The sequence below is a fragment of the Canis lupus genome, chromosome 30 (genome assembly GCF_011100685.1).
Source record: "Canis lupus familiaris isolate Mischka breed German Shepherd chromosome 30, alternate assembly UU_Cfam_GSD_1.0, whole genome shotgun sequence".
NCBI classification, from domain to species: Eukaryota; Metazoa; Chordata; class Mammalia; order Carnivora; family Canidae; genus Canis; species Canis lupus.
The window spans coordinates 21,736,573-21,757,481 of NC_049251.1; the positions used below are offsets into that span (position 1 = coordinate 21,736,573).

General features: G+C 38.7%; 1 protein-coding gene across 3 annotated transcripts in view; it reads right to left on the reverse strand.

The window, feature by feature from the left end:
• Nucleotides 1–11,773, reverse strand: part of RFX7 (regulatory factor X7) — a 132,441-nt gene extending 120,668 nt beyond the window's left edge. Inside the window, exons 1-2 of one of the 3 annotated variants that reach the window (XM_038580491.1) lie at nucleotides 11,424–11,773; nucleotides 11,112–11,274 (exon numbers count right to left, since the gene is read on the reverse strand). In XM_038580491.1, the coding sequence (XP_038436419.1) occupies nucleotides 11,112–11,272 (161 nt within the window). In that variant the 5' untranslated portion in view covers nucleotides 11,273–11,274; nucleotides 11,424–11,773. Of the gene's footprint in view, nucleotides 1–2,333; nucleotides 2,479–11,111; nucleotides 11,278–11,423 lie in introns of those variants that run through there. The other 2 variants (XM_038580490.1, XM_038580492.1) reach the window with 2 other exon arrangements.
• Between the last annotated feature and the right edge of the window lie 9,136 nt (nucleotides 11,774–20,909).

Here is a 20,909-nt window from a genome sequence, read left to right on the forward strand (position 1 = left end):
CTTGGGAAATAGGCTGGAACACAGATAACTGATGAGCTCACAAAACCCTAGCTAAATACTCCTAGCTAAATACTCCTATACTCATTCATAAAAGGTTACCAAACTATGTAGGAGTCATTTGTGCATTATTTTTAAAATGACACACACACAAAAAAAATAAAAATAAAAAAATAAAATGAGGGACACAATGGCTCTCACTTGGGGCATAAATTATTTTTTAATCCAGATATAGAGTAAAAAACATTTGATTAGTATTCCTAAAACTCTAAATAAATGATTACTTCAGCTTCACCAATGAATGCAATTTAAAAAAATCAATTGCTGTAAGTCCTCTATTCTGTAAAATGCAGCACAAGTTTAATAACTTATTTGGGGAGAAAATTACCACATCAAATATATCAAATACAGAAACATTAATAAGCAGGAAAAAATCAAGTATCTCTAAGAATGCAGTAGACAAAAATAGTATTCACTAGCACTTACTGCTAGACAAGAAATAGAAAGATGCAAAAGGTGTTGCCCCTAGCTTCAAAGAACTTATTGTCTATTAGAACACCATAGGACAAAAATGAAAGTGATTAAGTGTTTAATTGTAAGACATGACTATACAGTTAAAGATCAAGAAAAGGCCAACGTAGACTAGAGTAGCTAAAAAATATTTTATAGTACAATAATATGAGCTATGACTTCAAAAATGGTTAAAACTTAATTAAGCAGGATTTGGATACAGAGTAGTAGAGATTCCAGAAAAGATATAAAGTAAGAATAAAAGGAGCACCACAAAATAGAAGGTAGACACTGAAGTGCTTACCTGACAGGAGTTCAACACTGGTGGACAGAAAGAAATTGGGTTTGACTGATTGTATGGGGCTAGATAATACAGGCCTTTGAAACCTCACAGAAATCTTTAGATCCGATACGGTGGGCAAGGTGAAACTATTATAGGTTATTTAAAGAAGACTACATGGAAAAGGACATATTTGAAGACTTATTTTGGCAGCAATATACAACACAGTTCAGTGAGGGGAAAGGCCAGGAGCAGAGAGCAACTATGGTGCCACTGTAATAATCCAGGAACGAGATGGTAAAGCACTGAACTATGGTCCTGGCAGTGGAAATGTAGGGAAGAGGAAGGAACTTAAGTGACACTGCAAACTTGGCAACTTGTTAAAATATTAGGCATAGGGATAAGAAAAAAATCAAATAAGAAGCCAATACTGCTAGCCTGATGGAATGAAGGAACAGGTGCCATCTACTACCAACAGGTGCCATCTACTACCCACAGAAGTAGAATAGCTAGAAATGAAAGCCAACTGAGGTTGGCTTAGAAGAGGATTACTGTGGCAAGACACTATGGCATAGAAGAAGGATTACTGTGAAAATGCCAAGTTTACAATGACAGTTGGTAGCTACCTGTACTCTAGCAAACGAATAAGCAGATGTCATTAGATTTGTCTGGTCAGCCCATCTATTTCTGACTTTAGCAAAGAAGTGAACAGAGAAAAAAAAAAAAAAAAGGATGGTTGAAAAGTGTCTGGATATTCAAAATTAAAGTGCATCTACAAGAAAGCAGCAGGAAAAATAAAATGTTAATCAGAAATAAGATCCACAAAAATAAGAATCTTGCATCTTTGCCCATGGAATCCTCAATGCCTGGCAGAGTAGCTGACACAAAGGCAGCTCTCAAAAAGGAATGAATGAGAATTGCCAACTGCAGAGGAATCACGGTAACAAGAAGAGTTGAAGACATAATGAAAGATAAAAATTGAAAAAAGGCCACTAAGTTGGCAAGAAGAACAGGAAGCCAGACTGCAAGAGTCAAAAAGGACAAGAGAAGAGAGATTTAGCAGAGTCGGGGTGGTGAGCTGATGGACAGATGGCAGCTAAAAGGAAGTGCAGCAGAGTAGACAAAGCATTATTTCACTTGTTTGGATTTTTCTAAACTAAAGATAATGCTTGCTCATTCAAGAAAATTTTGAGAATATAATAAGGGAGGGGGGGAGGAGCATACATTGTTTCTACCACCGAAGTGCAAAACCAATTAACACTTTTAGAATGTATGTTCACTTATTCCACCATATATACAAGTGGGCTTACATATCACACAATAGATAATAAATGAGAGACTAGAGGGGAGGGAAAGGGGTAAGGAAAATAGTAAAACGAGGGGTGAGATCAACTAGCAATAGTTACCATGTTTCTTAAATCTCTTCTTAGTGGTCAAAAAAATAGCACTTTTCTGCTTTATTTTTTATTATCGAATAAAGATTTTTGCATTGTTAACTGTATTATTATTCTTATAAAATGAGTATTTACATTCTTCATTCACTTACCTAATGACTTTTTTTCTTAGACTACGAATGAGCTCTTTAGGTCACTGAAAGATCAACTCTGTTTTACTGCAAAAACTTTTCTCCAAGTTGTTTGCTGCTGCTTTAAGGAAGTCATAAGCATGTATAAAGTCACAGGAAAAGCAGCCTGTAGAAAAGAACAGTTTGATGATGCTGACAGAAAAGGTATGTATTAGAACAAATTCCCTAAATATATGGAAAGGGATGGATCCAAAGGGGAAAATAAACTTCATCCAATAATGGGAAAGTACACAGATATAGATGCTAAGACATAGCCAAAGTATGGGTCAAGTGAGGTATATGAGGAACCCCCTCATATAGTAATATTCTAATCCTCTTCATGAAGTGGCCATTATTCAAAGACAATCAACTCATGGTACACAGCCACCTTCTAAAACTAACAGCAGTTCCTGGTCCTCTGGTTCTCTATTATTATTTTATATCTTCTATCTTTGTATTTCATTGAGAGAATTGTGATTGGTGGAAACCCCACTCCCCAACCAAGCAAATTTTGATCTAACCTATCTTCCCCTAATTATTCTCATTACTGGCAAGGCTTATTGTCATCAACAATTATGAATCTAATTCCTGCTAGTGGGAATAGAGATTTGCCAGTAAGCATATCATTAGGTGTATTTGGATCAACAGCCTATCCCTTGATTTTTGTTAAGGTCACAATACTGAATTTTGCCAATAAGAATATTATATCCTACTGAATCCCTCTCTCATCTAACTCTCTATTTTTTAATACCACTGATTATACCATATCACTGCATTTAACAAAATCTTACTTTTGTTAAATTCTACTGATGATGCATGCAACTACTACACAAGGAGGGAATGTTTTAAATGGAGAGTGGTGTTCATTACTTTTTAGTTCTCCTATGCCTGTATATAGTAGACATTAAAATAAAGGTATACGGAATTCAGTTTTCCTTGACCACTTGATTCTGTAAATTCAGGATTAGTTCTTGACCTTCTCACTTCTTTGAAACTTATATGTACAAAATTTGGCCAAATACTGCTTTTTACTATCTCCTGCTTCAGAAAAAGGGATCATGCATATAATAATCTGGCAGTTATAGTTTAGATCATAGATTGCTTATATATACATGCAAGTAACAGATCTAATAACTGCAATCAAATTAGCAAAGTGATTCACTTAAAATAACTGAAGCATGTTGTTCAAATACATTTTCCAAGGATCTCAAAAGCTCCAACTTTACTACAAGCAAGATGTCATTAAAGTGACACTCTTATCCAAATAAATTTTTAAAATTTCATACATACTGCAAAAACAATGGCAAGTACTTGGCTACTCCATATAAATAAAATATTTTACTGTCATATTGTAAATTACTTATGCACTGGCTGCTTTGTTTCAGGTATACTAAGTCTCTGAATTCCTATAAACTACATATTAAAAAATGAGAATGTTTCATGTAAATGCAGTAAAAATTAACAAAAATGGGCCCATCACAGGTAAGGCTAGCCTAAATCACTGAAAAAAGTTAATTTACACAACTCAGATCACTTTTCCTTGAGTTGAGAAAAATTTCATGGAAACAGTAGCACAGGAGTTGAATTCTAAAGGTAAACCTTTGTATCAGCAGGAAAAAAAAAAAAGTTTGTTTTTAAAGAAAGGTTTTTAAAGTAGCAGGTAAAGAAACTAGCACAGGCATAAACAGAGAAGCAAGATCATAAAAGGAAAGAAAATGGGTTAGTGCAAACTGCAGTAGCCACTTAATGCAGTAATCTCCTGTTCTCATCTTGTACCTACTTGATAGTACAAGGTGGTGATCAAAGTAGGAAAGTCACCAAGAAATAAAAAACTATAAGCACAGAAAGAAAAACACAAACCCAAGTGCACTTGATGTTTGGTTTGTATCTTAAAATGAGGCCTCATAAATTGTAACACCATAGCCCTAGGGACTCACATCCTCCGAGATAACCAATAGTTAGTTCACTTCTATCCCCATGACCTTGGCAGGTATCACTAATCAATCAGATTTAGCATGTAAATTCAAATCAGTTTGTTAATCCTGTTGGAATGAGTGTAAAGGTATCTTTTGTTATCTAAACTCAGACTATGAATGAGTTCAGGTAATTTTTTTTTTTTAAGATAAGGCTATTTGGAGGAGATGGTATTTCACATCTTATGGACTCATGCCTTTCAAAATTCCAAGACATAACAGACTGGAATCTGTCACTGACCTCTCACTCTCTGAATTCAGAAACCAGAGACTCAAATAGCAAGGAATATCTTATGTTTTTGGTTTGTTCTTAGATATGAGGAATATAAAACCTCAACTCCCACACAATTTTTCATTTTATATACATATATATATACATATGAGCTATTGTAATAGATGTCTGATAACTAAACTATGCATAATTAACCAAACCTAGTGGTCTTCTATTTCCTCTTATAGATAGGAAATACTACAGTCCATAAACAGAAAAAAACTAAATGTCTCAAGAAAGAAAAATTAAATCATATTTTAAAGTTTCTATTCATATTGGTTAAGGGTAAGTGTTAACTATCTTAATCTCATAGTCAACAATTAAGTGCATTAAGGCCTCAGAGCTTATTGTTCCTTATTTATTATCCTGCCCAGGACAGAAGATCCTTCGATCCTTCCTCCTTTTGGTCTATGCTGCTCCTCTTAACGTGTACTCTTAAAACCTTCAACAAAGCAGAAGAGAGAACCACTAAATACAGAGATTAGTGGAAAAAGAGGATAAGACTGGTCTAGTTTGGTCAGAGATGCGGAATAACTATCTTACTGTCTTGTTCTTTATAGGTTTAAAGAACTGTCACAATTATACATTAAAAAGTCTACCCTAAATGAAGAGGAAAGTTGGGAAGCTCAACACTACACTGAATTACACTGAAAATAAAATACACCTTTCTTATTTATATAACCAAACTGACAATAAACATCCGCTACTGCCTTAAAATATTACATTATTACAATAGGAAAAAGTTCCTATGTGAGGTGCTTATAAGGAGTGAGAACCTCTTTAGAAGCAAAACAAAACAAAACGAGCACACAAATAGTCCCCCTAGTGCAATCTCTCAACTAGTAAACTCCCCAACATGGACTGCGGCAGAGACTTACATATTTTTGCATAATCAACAACGGCTCTTAGAATACTTTAAATGTAATGCATGCTCAATAAATATTTGCAGACTGAATCTCATATACAGAACTCTTGCACAAGGTAACAAGAAGCGAGTAACACCTTCAGACAGTCTTCCTGGGCTAACACCCAAGGAAACACAGACAAATCCTAACAATTCGTCCATTGAAAATGGTTCTGTTGATTGCCTGTGATTAGTTAATTCTGTTAGTCTTTCACTGTGCTTATGGTATGTTTTATCATTGCTGTCAATATTAATTTAGTAACAGAGGCATAGAAAGTTAAGCTAAAGGAACCTGCAAGGTCATCTAGTATAAATCATTCATTTTACAGACAAGGAAACGAAGGTCTACTTTTCTCACACTTTGGCACTTGTCACCTCTTTCCTTGTTTCCCTAACTGAATAAAGAAGTTTATTGCACCTTTTCCTTAAGTTAATATTACAAGGTTAACATTACAAGTGAATGGGCATTCCTCAAATGTTACTCTCTAGCACAGTACTTTGTATATACAGCAAGTATTCAGGTGAGTATTTCACACACTGTTCTTGATTAGTGTTCAAATTTGAAGAAATGATAATGCTCATTTTAATTACTTTCATTTGTACATTTTTGTGTGCAACACTTTTTCTAATATAAAAAGTGATCTGACACAAGTTCTGACATAAGTTTTTACTTAAAGCATTCTTTAATAACGGATAAAACACTTCTGTCTTTCCACCACTGTGAAGCTCATTTCCTCCAATAATACCAAAAATTAATAGTGAGATAGAAACCAAATCAGTTTTGCACACAACATTAAAGACCCCGCCCCCCTTGGGCAGCCCCAGTGGCGCAGCGGTTTAGCGCCGCCTGCAACCCGGGGCATGATCCTGGAGACCCGGGATCGAGTCCCACATCGGGCTCCCTGCATGGAGCCTGCTTCTCCCCTCTGCCTGTGTCTCTGCCTCTGTGTGTGTGTGTCTATGAATAAATAAATAAAATCTAAATAAATAAATAAATAAATACCCCTCCCCAGTGGGGAGAACAAATTGGTAAATTACTTATACACACATGCATCCATTACCTAAGAGCTAAACATTAGGCCAGAAAATCCAGGGGATTGAAATTGCTTAACTTGCCTTCTTTGGTCAATAGGGAAGACAATTTAATTAGTTTCAAATCATAGAGGAGAGCAAGGAACTGCCTTCTTTCTGGAATCACAAACACTCAGTGTTGGGATGCAACCATCACAGCTGGCCTCAATAGAAACAAACAAAAGCACCCTTGGTGTGCTTGGTATGGAAGACAGGCTGAACTCAGGGCAAGCAGAATGTTCAACCAACTAATAAAAAATATATAAAAGCCAGCTAATGTACTTAGTCTCTAATTTTAAAGCAAAATGAAGATCAGGGACTTACAGTTAAAGTAAACACTAATGTTATAAACTTTATAGTAAATATTTCCCACTGCCGTGGAAGGAACAATAACTATTTCTCAGACAGAACTAATAAATGCCCTGACCCAGAACCAAGGACAAAATGGAACTGCTGAGTTCTAGTATATGGGACAGAAATCAGGTTTAATATGCCATCACCAGGTAAACCTTTGGATCATCACTGGACTTTGCTCACTGTAACTAATAAATAAGAAAGTAAAACAAAATTGCTGAATTTGGGTTTAAATTGGAATTTAGAAAATATCCAAATAGCCCACATATATAATTCCACTTTATTAATAATTTTTAAGTCTAAAATGCATGAGATTCAGAAGTCCGCAGGACTTACAGAACTGAGTAAGACAAGGAACTCTGGCCAGAGCACTTCCAGGGTCTGATAATGAATGACAGGAATCCTAGCTTCCCTGTCATTCAATTTATCAGTTTCCAAAAAGTGGGTAAAACAATGATACATCTTACAGGACCATTAAAGAAATGGTTTGTACAGTCTTACTTACAAATAAAAGCTTACATAAATAAAAATAACAACTGATGACAATTAAACCTTTTAAAAATCCCTGAATTCATTTGTTGAGTAAATACAGTATTTAGAACATTTTCTACAATAAACCATCAAGATTTCTTCTGATTTTCTAGGTAAAGGCTTTGTTGTTTATGTTATAGCCTAACTGCAAATATATAAATCACTCCCACCCATGAAAATATGATTATTCTTATAACTAATCACAAAGAGACAGAAGAGATATCCAACGTATTTTTTTTCTATCCCATTTTTTCCTCAGAATTTTATTCTATCAAGGTTTCAAGTAAAACTGTTGTAAAATAGAAAAGAAAGCACTTAGAATATATATACATACAGCTAAACTAAATACAATTTTTTTTTTCTCTTTTAAACAAGGAAGATACTAGGAGAGAAGAGGAAAGAAAAACATACTTTGGTATTTCTTTTTTTTTTAGGTGCAATGTAAGTTTGAGAAGTTTGCAGTGAGGTTAGCTGTGGCTGTTTTAGGTTGCCAGGACAGATTTTCATTTAGAAAAAAGACATATTGCTAGTTTTCCTTTTCTTTTAAATTAAAGAATATATTAGAATTCTATTGTTTAAAAATACAAACAATATTTTCACAGCATATTCAGTATTAAAACGCATCTCTGTAAATAAATCTCCTTTCAAAGTACTAAGTGAGGTGGACCTTTGTCTATGGAGTGGGAATGGGGAAGGTCAAGAATAGTGCAGGCTTGTTAACTTGGACTTAAGCTGATGATATTCATAAATATATTACACAAATATTACCACACTATCAGGTTTGCAGATTCTTATTTTCTAGGACTACCTTAAAAAATTTTATTTCCAATTCTTATGAAATATAGTTTCATTAGGTACCATGATTTCAACTTTGAACAGAAAATTTTTTTTTCCAAAGTCCCACTTAATGCTTGAAATTACAATGGACATACTTTTATCAAATAGCATTTTAGTTTAACAAACAGGATGTATTAATTATGAACTGAAATAATAAATAACTCATTGTCCAGCTAAAGACCCACCTTACATACTATATCTGTTGAAAAGGAAAACAAGTACAGACTTGTTTGTGATCTGCAAGTTCAATAATTTAGAAACTATGATCAACCTAAATGCAAAACCCACTTGATAATTTTTAAATGCCACATTTTGGCTTAATGTAACTTAAAATTTTCACTAGAAATGATACCAACGGTTGATGCAGAAAGTAGTACAAAACTGATCTCTCAGAGCATTATCAAGTTATAAAATAACTGATAAAAAGATACTGTTCCTTCACAAAACGTGAAATGAGGAGAGCAAGGGAGCTGAAATTGCTTAACTTAGCAACCTTACCCATTAAAAATGATTTTAATTTAGCATACATATAGTAGTTCATAGGAGGTGGTGGTGAAGGAGCTTTCACTTTCTAGCATCTTTATTTTATATCGTCACTTGATGAATAATATAAATCCAGTCCTGTAAAGCAGGGGATACGAGACTATATATTAATTATACCCACCAATGTTGTCTACTCCAAAGTTCTAAACATAATATAAAGAAATCGTTTTTTGCAAATAGGATTTCTACACTTGAAAATTAAACGCTAGTAAGTGTGCCATGACAATTTTTAAATAAAGATACAAAATTGTGTATTTGGGGATTACGGTGTTTGTTGCCTGCTATTTTTTCTGAGCAAGTAGCAAAAAATGAAGTGCACTCTACTTCAGGATAAGTTTTTTCTCACAGTAGAGTCAGTGCAGTTAAGCTGTAATGAATGTGTAAATATAAATTATCAGTTAAAGAATAACTAAATCACAATTTACCAAAAATTACCACTATCATTATTCAGTCAGTTGGCTATACACTTTGCTCGTATATTAGAAATATAAAGTGGAGTTTCCTTTCCCCTATTGTTCTCATAAAAAATTAAAATATACATTATTAATTCAACTTTTAAAATGTGCCTTTCTTAAAAGATTTAGTCCTTTAATCTGGATATCCCTTACCTTGAATGTAAAAACCAAGGTGTTTAATGCAATTCATTGATAATTTCGGAGACACTAAGTTACAAGTTAATAGGCAGCGGGGGGAAAAAAACTTACTGATTTCTGGAAACCTTGATGGTAAGCAGAAGATGAACCATCTCTCCCTTTAAATAACAGATTTTAAAAGGAGATGAGGGTACCCATCAAAGAATAAAGGCTTCTCTCCCTTTCTTTCACACACACATAGAAGACAAACTTATCTGACCTATTCAAGTTGCCAAAACAGGACCACGGATTATCAAAGCCAAAAACCTTTCCTTTAAAATATTTAAACTTCATTTCAAAATTAAAACTGAAAGCAAGATCCTCAACTGCCAATTACTGTGTAGTAAGAAACTATTTAAGCCTGCACTGACCTACTTCATATTAGCATCATGACAACACGGATGTAAGCCAAGAAATAACAAAAATCACTATATAACAAACCTTAATTTTGTGTTCAAAAACTGACTATATCTTTAAGTGTCTAAATATTGTACAGCAATGCCACTTGTTTTTATGATGCACTTCTTAATTGCAACAAAAGTAAGGAGTTTTGATATTTTAGTAGTCATATTCAATGATGGACATGCAAGATTTCATTTTTAAAATCAGAGCTTGTTTTATACCACATTCAATTCTATTTTAAAACTTCTATTAAAAGCAATCTCTTAGACCAAATTCCAAATATTGCTTTCCATTTTTAAAATAGCACTACATTTTTTAAAATGTCAATCAATGAAGAATCCTACAGAAATAATCTAAGTTCATGTTCAAAGAATATTTACAATGGCTCTAACGTTAGATAGACTTAACTCAGGGTATTTAATTATTAAAAGACTACCACCAGCCTTTCAGAGTTTAACCTAATGCTGAAATATTGTAAATTCTCATACAAGTACGGAAATAGCAAAGGATATCTCATCTATGGTTTCTAAAAAGCCACGAAATAGCAAGACATTTTAAATTAAAACGTGTTCTTAAATTAAAAAAAAAAAATTCACTTTGTAACGTAAACTACCACGTTAAAATACCTTATCCTAAAGAAGCCCTTTCTTCACCATCATGCAAATAACACTCCCTGGAAAGGAAATTTAATCTCAGAATAAAGAAGGCGAAAACATCCAGAAATAGCTGCTAAACCAACGGAAAGGAAGAGAGACACATTAGGTTTTGTGCTGCATGTTAATATTCTTACGCACAATGTCTGTTTGGTGAAAATTCACAATACACTTCTTCCTCCCTTGTGTGATTGCAAAAAGGAGTAAACACATTACACATTCCTCAGTCCCAAATCCATGCCACCACCATACAATATGACTTAAAATTTCGACCCCTATTCCCCTCACACAGAAGTGAAAAAAAAAAAAAACAAAACACACACACACATAAAAAAAAAAAAAAAAAAAAACTTGTTTTTATCTACACTCACAATTGAGGAGGGGGTAAAGGCATTTTTTGGGCTACGGAGACCAGAGGCTGCTGCAAAGTCCCCACACCTCCAGAGGTCCTATAAATATGCACCCGACGCTGGATACCCACATTCAATGAATGCATCCGCCGCCGCCTCCTCCGCCCGCCGCCCCCCACCCCCTTTGCAGCAGCAATGTGCCTGGGCTTTTCTACCCCAGCGATGGAGGATCCTCTTACCAGATGGAGTTCTTGATCTTGTGTTGCAGCGCGCTGGCCTCTGTCCCTGGCAGCCCAGGCACCAGGGCTGGCAGAGCCACCCCCGAGTTGGGGGCGCTGGGGGGGAGCTGCTGATGGGCATCAGGCTGCTGTGGTGGCGGCTGTTGTTGTTCCTCTGCCATCGCTGCTGGAGGGGTGGGAGGGAGGGAGGGAGGGAAGATGGGGGCGCGGGGAAGGGTGAGGGAAGAGACGGGGGGGTGGGGGGGAGGACGGAGGGGGAGAGGAGGAGGAGGAGGAGGAGGAGGAAGGAAGCTGAATAAGCTAGGCCTTTACCCCAGGGCTCGAGTGAGTCGCTTTCGCCTGCCGCCTGGGGGACATCACCGGGGAGACCGAGCGGCTCCTCACGGCAGGGACGCTTCACCGCGGGAGAGGCATGGCGGCGCCCCTCAGCCCCCCGCCGCCGCCGCCGCCTCCTCCCGTCAGCGGCCGGGGCTAGGGGGGATGAGGAGGGGACGTCTGAAGCCGAGGTGTGGGGGGGGCGAGGCTCCCCCAAATCCAAGAATGGCTGCTCAGGGACTCCGCGGCCTGGCCTTCCTTTCTTGCCCCGGGGCTTTCTACTCCGGGGGCCCGCGCTGCTGCAGCCCCAGGCTCGGCTCCACGCCACTCCCCACGCCGCCGCCGCCGCCGCCGCCGCCGCTCGCTCCCGGCCCCGCCGCCACCGCGGCCGCCGCTGCCCTGCCAGCCCGGGAGGCAGCCTGGTGCGCGCAGCCGCACTGCGGCCCGGCGCAGACGGCAAAACACCTACCGCTCGGCCGGGGCGGGGGGGGGGGCGGGGGGGCGTGGACCAGCGTGTGCGGGTTACGGGCGCGGGCGCGCGCGCGGGGGACCGGGAGGGGGGCGCACGGGGGCGCAGGGCGGGCTCGGGCCAGCTCGGCCCGGAACGCGCGCCGCGGGGGCCGAGGAGGGGACCGGCCTAGCCGCTCGCTGCAGGAGAGCAGGAAAACGTGGGGGAGGTGCCGGCGAGAGAAAGAGAACTTGCGTGAGGAGGAGGAGGAGGAGGAGAAACCAAATATAATATTTGGCGTGGAAATGGAATTTGGCGTTTCTCTTTGTTTTTTTTTACCTTGCATCTTCAAATCAGTGGCGGGGGGGGGGGGGAGGAGTGAAATTGATCAACATGATGCGCTACCCCTCCCCTCGACAAAGTGAGGGTTGCTTTCTCCCCGGGTGAGGGAAGAGAATCGGAAGGCAGGTAAGAGGAGAAGCTGACTTTTCAGGAGCCCCCAAAGAAGAACGCCCTTTGGAATTAACCACCCTTTAGGTAATTCAGTCTTGAACGGAAATCGCAAGTCAGGAGCTGGGTTGAGTGCTTCTCAGTCGGGCATTCAAAGCCCTCCAAATCTGGCCCCACTTTAGTTATCCAATCATAGCTGCCTTCATCCCCCTGCAAGAACTCCCGGCTCCAATCAGTGAAGTCTCTATGCCATTCTCTACGCGCAGCAGATTCATTCTTCCTTCGTGCCTTTGCTCATGCTGTTCCCCTCACCTCCCCACCCCACCCCCTTTCCAGGAATGCCCTCCCTCCCTCCTCTATACCGCTCTCAGGCCAACCCAGGCTCTAAGGCACAGCTCAAGTCGCGGCTTGTCAGGGTCCCTGGCAGCCAAGGCCCCTGCCTGCCTCGGAGAGAAACGCGTGCAGTTCTCGTAACATGGAGACTCACGCTCCAGCCATGAGCACCTTCCTGTGGAGCCAGTTGAACCCCTGGACGCGCTCTCTGCGCCCTTCTTCCCATTCATACTTAAGAGGCAGTTTTGCCCACTAAGACTAAGACTCTGCTAGAAACAAGCAAGTCCCCTTTAAGAGCAAAAGAATTGGCTTTTCTAGGTGGGGCTGATCAGGGAGGCCTAAACTGCCTGCTTGTAGAAGACAACAGCCAAGGCCTCTGGCACCAGATGGAACAGCTGCTCAACTCACACTGACCTTTCTCTGGGCCTGTGGGTGTTGTGAGCTCTTCAGCTTTAACTTTTCTGACACTTTCTATCAGGTTTCTACCTATCAGGTTCTCTGGCCACTTTCCTGCTGTGCTTGGACTTTGGGCCATGAGGCTCTGCCACCTTTTAGAGTCCTGGGTGGGGAATCTGATTGGCTTGGGCTTTCTGGCTTTGGAGTGTTCTGTGCCCTGCCTTGCCCTGGAACTTTCTTGCTTTTGCACCACTGTGCACTCAGGCCGAGCTCCCTGAGTCACCCTGAATGCTCACAGATGCAGATGGTCGGGGGGGGGGGGGGGGGGGGGGGGATGGGAGGGAGGAAGGACACCTGTGTACAAAACACAGCTCCTCCATGAGAATTTCAGGCCCCTTGGATTCCTTTGGATGGATCCCTATCCATCCTGATACCCTTTGCACTGATTGATTCAAACAAATTTGCCCCCTTGCCCATAACCTCAGGTCACTTTTAGCTTAGCCACTTTAGGAAAATATAGGTTGCTTATGAATTTATTTTGCATATGTACCTTTGTGTCCTATGTAAAGATAGTATTTTTCTGTACCAAATGGGTAGACATGGTGTGCACAAGACAGAAGCTTTGAATAAAAATAAAAATAGCTAATGTTTGCTGAGCACTTTCAGCATGCCAGACCTAGCACTTTTCCATTCATTATCATAGTTCTCCCTTCCCAAACTATATATACTGTAGGTTCTTTCATTCTCCTATTATACAGTTGAAACAGAAACTTAGAAAGGCTAAATGACATTCTTAAAGTTATCCAGTTAATAAGTGAGGGAACCGGGAATTTGATCCTGGAAGTCTGATTCCACAATCTGCAACCCATACCGAAAATGAGGTAATATTGAAAAATCTTGAATGTATATATAAACTCTATGTCCATGGGGAAGGTGGAGGAAGTAAAAAATAAAAATAAAAAAAGCCCTTGGGAAAGTTGCCAAGTCCCCCAGATTCTAATTTTTTACTTGTCCAAGAAAGAATGATGGCTCTATCTTGCCACACCCTGGGAGGGGGAGATTCTAAGCAGTGGGGGATTTCATTCAAGAAAGATAATGTATCTGAGACCTTTCAAAAATCTTAGGAAAAGGAAGCTGAGAAACAAGACTTTATTTTAAAGTACACTACCGGGTGTGACACAGGCTGGCTTCCCGAGTGCAACTTTTGAGAGTTTTCTCATCCGTTCCATGAAAGAGCCATGTCACCCCAGTAGCCAGTAGAGGGCTCAGCAGAGCTGCAACCTTGAGCTGTGCTGGGGGTGGGGGTGGAAGGGCGGTGTTGTCTAGAGAGACTTACTGAGCCTTTGGGGCCTTCTGGGACCAACAGGCGGTTGGAGGACACATCTGGGACTCTTGAGTTCAACCAGCAAGGGAGGAGGTGGCAGATAGTATCAGACTGAAGAGACCTAATTAGCAGAATGACACATCCTTGCAGGGAGGAAAGGATCAGCCCGTACTGCTCCTTTAACATTTGGGAGTAGAGTATTTTATTTCAGTCTTCAGAGAGGGCTACAAATAAAATAATGCCACTAGAAACCTAAAAGAAACCTGATAAAGTTACCCAAAATCTTGAGTAGGGACTCACACCAAACCCAGGCACCCTGAGTAAAGGTAGCAGGTGTAGTCATGTGCTTCTGAAATTGTGTGTATACCCTTGTGGTCATGAAACCCTGTACTAAGGTCCCCAGAGCACCCAGAATCAATGTGGCTCATTTTCTTAAATGTCCAGTTTGACTCAGAAGTAATGGAAAACATTAGAGTAAGCCTGAATTTTTAAGATAACACTGGATTTTTAATTTATATTTCCCAACCCTGAGGAGTATAATTATATTCTCCTTGTGAAAGTGTACTCCAGTGGAAAATTTTTAGAAACATTTATGTAGTGGGGTAGAAAGACTCTGGTCATAGAGTCAGAAGACCTGGGAATTCAAACCCTCCATGTCTATCTCTGTAAAAATGAAAATAGTGACCTACTTCACAAAGTTGTTATGAGGAACAACATGTAAAGTGATATCTAAACCATGGAAGTGTGTATACATATAAAGACAATCTCCAAGATGGATTGTGAGCGACTCAAAGGTAGTGACTATGTCTTACTTATCCTGGTAGTCCTGATACTCCTAGGTGTTGAGTAATTATTTGTTGAATGCAGTAGTTATTTAACCTTAATTTTCTTAGCCTAATACATTATACCGTCATGCTCTTCTATGTCTGTAAATCTTGTCTCTTTTATGAAACTAAACTTTTTGTACGGTTCAGACTATACTAAATGTAGCATATACATTTTTCATATGCTTATCATGCCTGATATATAATAGCACTGACCCCCCAAAATATAAATATATACATGGCTACATACATACTTACATAAGAATCTGGTCCCAACTTGAAATAATTTACATTCTTTGGAGCAGAGAGACATATTAATATATATCAATTATACAAGATGATGAGTTCTAAAATAGAATTGTCTACTAATGTCACAGACACATAGTGGAGGGAGGGATGGGTTCTGTTCATGGGAAAAATAGCTATTCGGAGTAGGCCTCTTGGCTAGCATTTGAATTGGGTCTCATTGGATGAATAGAAGTTCAATAGGCAGAGCATTGAGGGAAAAGGATTTTAGCATAAGCACTGGTGTGAAGCCATGAACGGGCACATGGGATGAGTGAGTAATGCATAGCTCAGTGTTAGCTCAGTGCTCAGATCCTTAATAGAGTGTATAGGGGAGAGAAAGGAAGGAAAGGGAGACACAAACCCATCTTACAAGATGTTAATCTGTGTTATTAGTTATGATTGTTCCAACAAAAGATGAGACCTAAAATAGGTTTTATCAATAGTAAATATTGGGTAAATGCCTAAAGTGTACTTTTCGCTTCCACAAATTATGGTGGTTTACAAATATGGAAAAGATAAAGTTTAACCCTATTCTCTCCCCCCACCCTTAAAAATAACAAAGTATTCCCTCATCCTCTTTTCAGTTGATCATTACTTCCTCTGCCTCTTCCATTGTAAACTTTAACTTCTAAGAGTTGAAAGTAGAGTATATAATCATCCACATATTATGATTTACGGGAATAAGAAAGACTTTCCACCTCCAAAAACTCTTCCTCCGTATCAGAAAGTGATAGTTAATGTATTTGGGCTAAGCTGCTGTCTTTCAAAATACATATAGTCTTAGAGAAGCTGATGTATTAAATTCCAGTGCTGTAATGTAGTTGAGTTTTCAGTCTTAACAGCATCAGAGGAAGGAAGGTGAGGAGAGCGGAAAAGAAAACAACAAAGAGAAAGGCAATATTATAGAAGAGGCAAGTTGGAGGATTCAAAACCAAGCACACATTGGCAAATTTGGATACATTTTCTCCATGCCATACTTACTTATTTAAGTATGATATGAAAATTAGAATTCTGTTAGAGCACAAATATTCCATTATGTCATTAAAGCAATGGTTTGTTAAGGCAAAATAGCCTAACTATTCAAATATTGGGCAAGGCAGCAGGATGTTAACACTGTCACTACCTGGCTCTGTGACCCTATCTATACAAGCCATTCTTTCAGGTTATCTCTAAGGATTAATGGGATAAAGTTCTCAAAATGTACCTGGCTTTTCAAGTGAAAGGTGCTATGAAAATGAATGCCGGGTAATATCCTTGCTTTCACTTAGAAATTTTCCATGGTTGTTACCATATATGTGTTTATGTTGTGACCTGCAATTCTCTTTATGTTAAAGAAAGGTTCAAGTTAATATCATCTGCCTGAATTTTAAAGGAAATGTTTGCTTTTACTTGGAGCTGGAAAGGTCCCAAGTAGAAATTTGATCTTGGAAATTCAGCCTGGCAGCAGCTGTGAACAGAAGCAGGTAAAGAAAAAGCATATTTAACGAATCCTAACAGTGACCATGAAAAGACACTAGAGCCAACCCCACAATGAGAAGGTTAGTACCAGTGCCATCTGAACTGGTGGAGCCTAATCAATAATCCGCAAACTCTCATTCCTCAATTCATTTCAAGGCACATTTAAGTCCTTTCATGTGCAAATTATTAGGCTGGGACCTCAGGAGGATTTAAAAATAAATGGCAAATATTGTTTGAATCTTCAATAAGTTCATAATTTGAGACTAGAACTATCAGTGCACAGATATTTTTAGAAGTGTTGAGAAATACAGGGGAAGAAACAAAAAAGGTATGTAACAGGATGACTTACTGGGCTATTAATTTGGTTTACGTTCTCGTATTTTCTCCTTCCCTCTGTTCCAAACGGGCTTCAGAAAAATATCTTGCTCCTGTCTGGCAGGAACCTTCCCTTAGACAACGCTGGAGGCACCACTCACATTGAAAACAAAGCCTTCTGGGCCACAAGGTTTTAAAATGAAGTGTCAGTGTCATCCCCAGAATTGTGCCTCACAGTTTGCCTTCCAGGTTCCTTGCTCCTTGAGGAAATTTTGCCAGAGGGTTAAAGAAGGGGAGCATCTGGGATGCCAGGGAAAGAAAGAAAGAGAAGGAGGGGATGTAGGTCGAGGGAATTGTAGAGAAAGAAAAAATTTCCCTAAACTGGAAAGGTGTCAAAGGCCAGGGTTCCAGGAGTAGGAATACCAGTCTTGCTGCCTGAAGAAGCACCTCAAGAGATACCCAAACGTCAGATGGAACATGATGACCCCAGGGTGGCTGAACCCCCCTGTCACTTTTGATCATGAGTAGAGCTATTCCTTGGGGGACGCCTGAGTGGCTCAGTGGTTGAGTGTCTGCCTTAGGCTCAGGGTGTGATTCTGGGGTCCTGGGATCGAGTTCTGCATCAGGCTCTCTACAGAGAGCCAGCTTCTCCCTCTGCCTATATATATATATATATATATATATATATATATATATATATATATGCCTCTGTCTCTCATGAATAAATAAATAAAATCTTTAAAAAAACAAAACAAAAAGTTCTTCCTTGACTTCTAGGGGCCATATGTCCCTGAATGGTGAGGATGTCAAAGTCCTTCTTCCCTCATATTCTAGGCTTAACATAAGTCTTTCAGGTTCTAGTATACTCCTAAAGAGGAAAGCCCAGTAATAATTAAGATTAGGTTTCCTTCTGCTCCAATAGAATTGAGTCTGGGTCGCTTGTGTCTGGGGTGAATTTAATCCGATTTAAACAAGATAAACGTGAAATTTCTTGCACACCCAGATTTACAATTGGCAAACTGATACCTACTAGTGGTGGATACTAAATACAAAACAGTGTTAGCTGAGATGTGTAAGATTGAGAATCACGATAAATAGCACAGCTAATAAATGCTGAGGGAGTACAGAGAAAGAGAAGAGCAAAAGGAGCCAAGGTAATAATAGGAGGCAGCTTCCTGGAGGGCTTGGGATTGAGCATCAGGAAAGGGTTGGAGTTTATAAGGTGGGAGAAGGAGTGGAGATGAGGCAAAAGGGGAAAGCAGTGTGAACGAGGAAAATGAACATGGGTATGCGGAGACAGGAGATTGGCCTGATTGGAATAAACAGCTGATGATGAACGTTATATGGCGTACCAAATTCCAAGTCTGTCCTTCCGCACTGGCAAGGCAGCGTTCTATCAGGTTCTATCTCCCATAATCAGTAGGAGATATAAGTATCTATGTGTGTATATATGTAATGTACATACATATGTATGTATAAGAACTTACTGTAACATCTATTATGACTGTGTATCATGACATTTATTGCAATTTATTATAATATATAATTTAAAAGACTTGGCTTACATAGTTGTGGGGGCTAAGTGCAAAAATCTGTAAGGCAGGCCAGCAGGCCAGAAGCTCTTAGACGGGAATGGACACTGCAGTCCACAGTTGGGATTTCTTCTTCCTCAGGACAGCCTCAGTTTTGCCTGTAAGGCTGTGCACCTGGTTGGATGGAGCCCACCAAGATTATTAATGATAATCTTCCTTAGGTAAAGTCAATTGATTATAGATGTTAACCACATCTGCAGGATACCTGCATAGCAACACCTAAATTAATTGACATGAGCCTTTATGTTCCAAGTGGAACATAAAACTAACCATCATACTCACTAAGCTCTTTATGTCATGTACTGTGTCCAATTTCATTGAGGAAAATTTGAGATACATTGTTGTATCTCAGAACAGTTTAAGGTATACAGCAGGATGGTTTGATTTGCACATATTGTGTGAAATAATCACTACAATAGATCAGCTAACATCCATTTTCTCATGTAGATACAATAAAAAGAAAAGAAGAAAAGAAAAAAGGGGGGAAAATGTTCTGCTTGTGATGAGAACTCATTGCATTTGCTCTCTTAATGTTCCTTACATAGCAGTGTTAGCTGTATGTATGTCACCATGTTGTGTGTTACATCTCTAGTACTTACTTATCTCATAACTGCAAGTTTGTGCCTTTTAACCACCTTCCCCTAGTTTCCCCTCTCCCACCCTCTGTCTGGTAACAAATCAGATCTGTTTTTCTACAAGTTTTGTTTTTTAGATTCCATCATTAACTGAGAAAATTAAATATCTTTCTCTTTCTGATTTGTTTCAGTTAGGATAATGCCTTCAAAGTCATCCATCCATGTTGTTGCAAATGTAAGATTATATTGTTTTTGGCTGAATATTATATATTTCATTGTATATTTCCAATGGGATATATGTATTACATATATACCTAACACAACCTCTTTATTCATTCTTTGTCAATGGACACTTAGGGTATTTCCATGTCTTGACTATTGTAAATAACACTATGAACATGGACGTAGAGATATCTTTCAAATTACTGTTTTTGTTATCTTTCCAGGAGTATAATTCTGGATCACGTGATCATTACATGTTAAATTTTTTTGAGAATCCTACATACTGTTTTCAACAATGGCTATACCAATCTACAATCCCACCAGCAGCACACAAGAGTTCCCTTTTCTTCACATTCATGCCAGCATTTGTTATCACTTGTCTTTTTGGTGATGGATATTCTAACAAGCATGAGGTGATATCTCATTGTGGCTTTAATTTGCATTTCCCTAGTGATTACTAATGTTGAACATCTTTTCATATATCTGTTATCCTTTCATACATCTTTGGAGAAATATCTACTCAGGTCCTCTACCCATTTTTTAATTGTTTTTGTTTTTTTGTATTGAGTTATAGGAGTTTTTTATGTTTTGGATATTAACCTTTAATCAGACACACAGTTAGCAATTTTTTTTCCCTTTCTGTAGGTTGTAATTTGACTTTGTTGATGGGTTTCTTTGCTGTCCAGAAGCCTTTTAGTTTGATATACTATCATTTGTTTATTTTATATTTTGTTGCTTGTGCTTTAGGTGTCAAATCCAGAAATTATTAAAGACCCAGGTCAAGGAGCTTTATTCCTATGGGTTTTTTTGGGAGTTTTGTGGCATCTAGTCTTATATTTAAATCTAGACTGAGTATGATATTAGCTGTGGGCTTGTCTATATATACCCTTCATTATGTTGAGGTATGTTCCTTCTGTGCCTGAGTTTTTATTATGAATGAATGTTGAATTTGTCAAATGTTTTTTTGGTAGCTATTAGCATGATCATAAGATTCATTCTGTTAATGTGATGTATCATATTGTTGATTTGTGTATGTTGAACCATCTGTGCCTCCCAATATTAAATCTCTTTTGATCATAATGAATGGTCCTTTTACTGTGTTGCTGAATTCAGTTTGCTAGTATTTTATTAAGAATTTTTGTATCTATATTCATGGGGGATATTAGCCTGTAGTTTTCTTTTCTGGTAGTATCCTTTCCTGGTTTGGATATCAGAATAACTTTGGCCTTATAAAATGAGTTTGGGAGTAGTCCTTCCT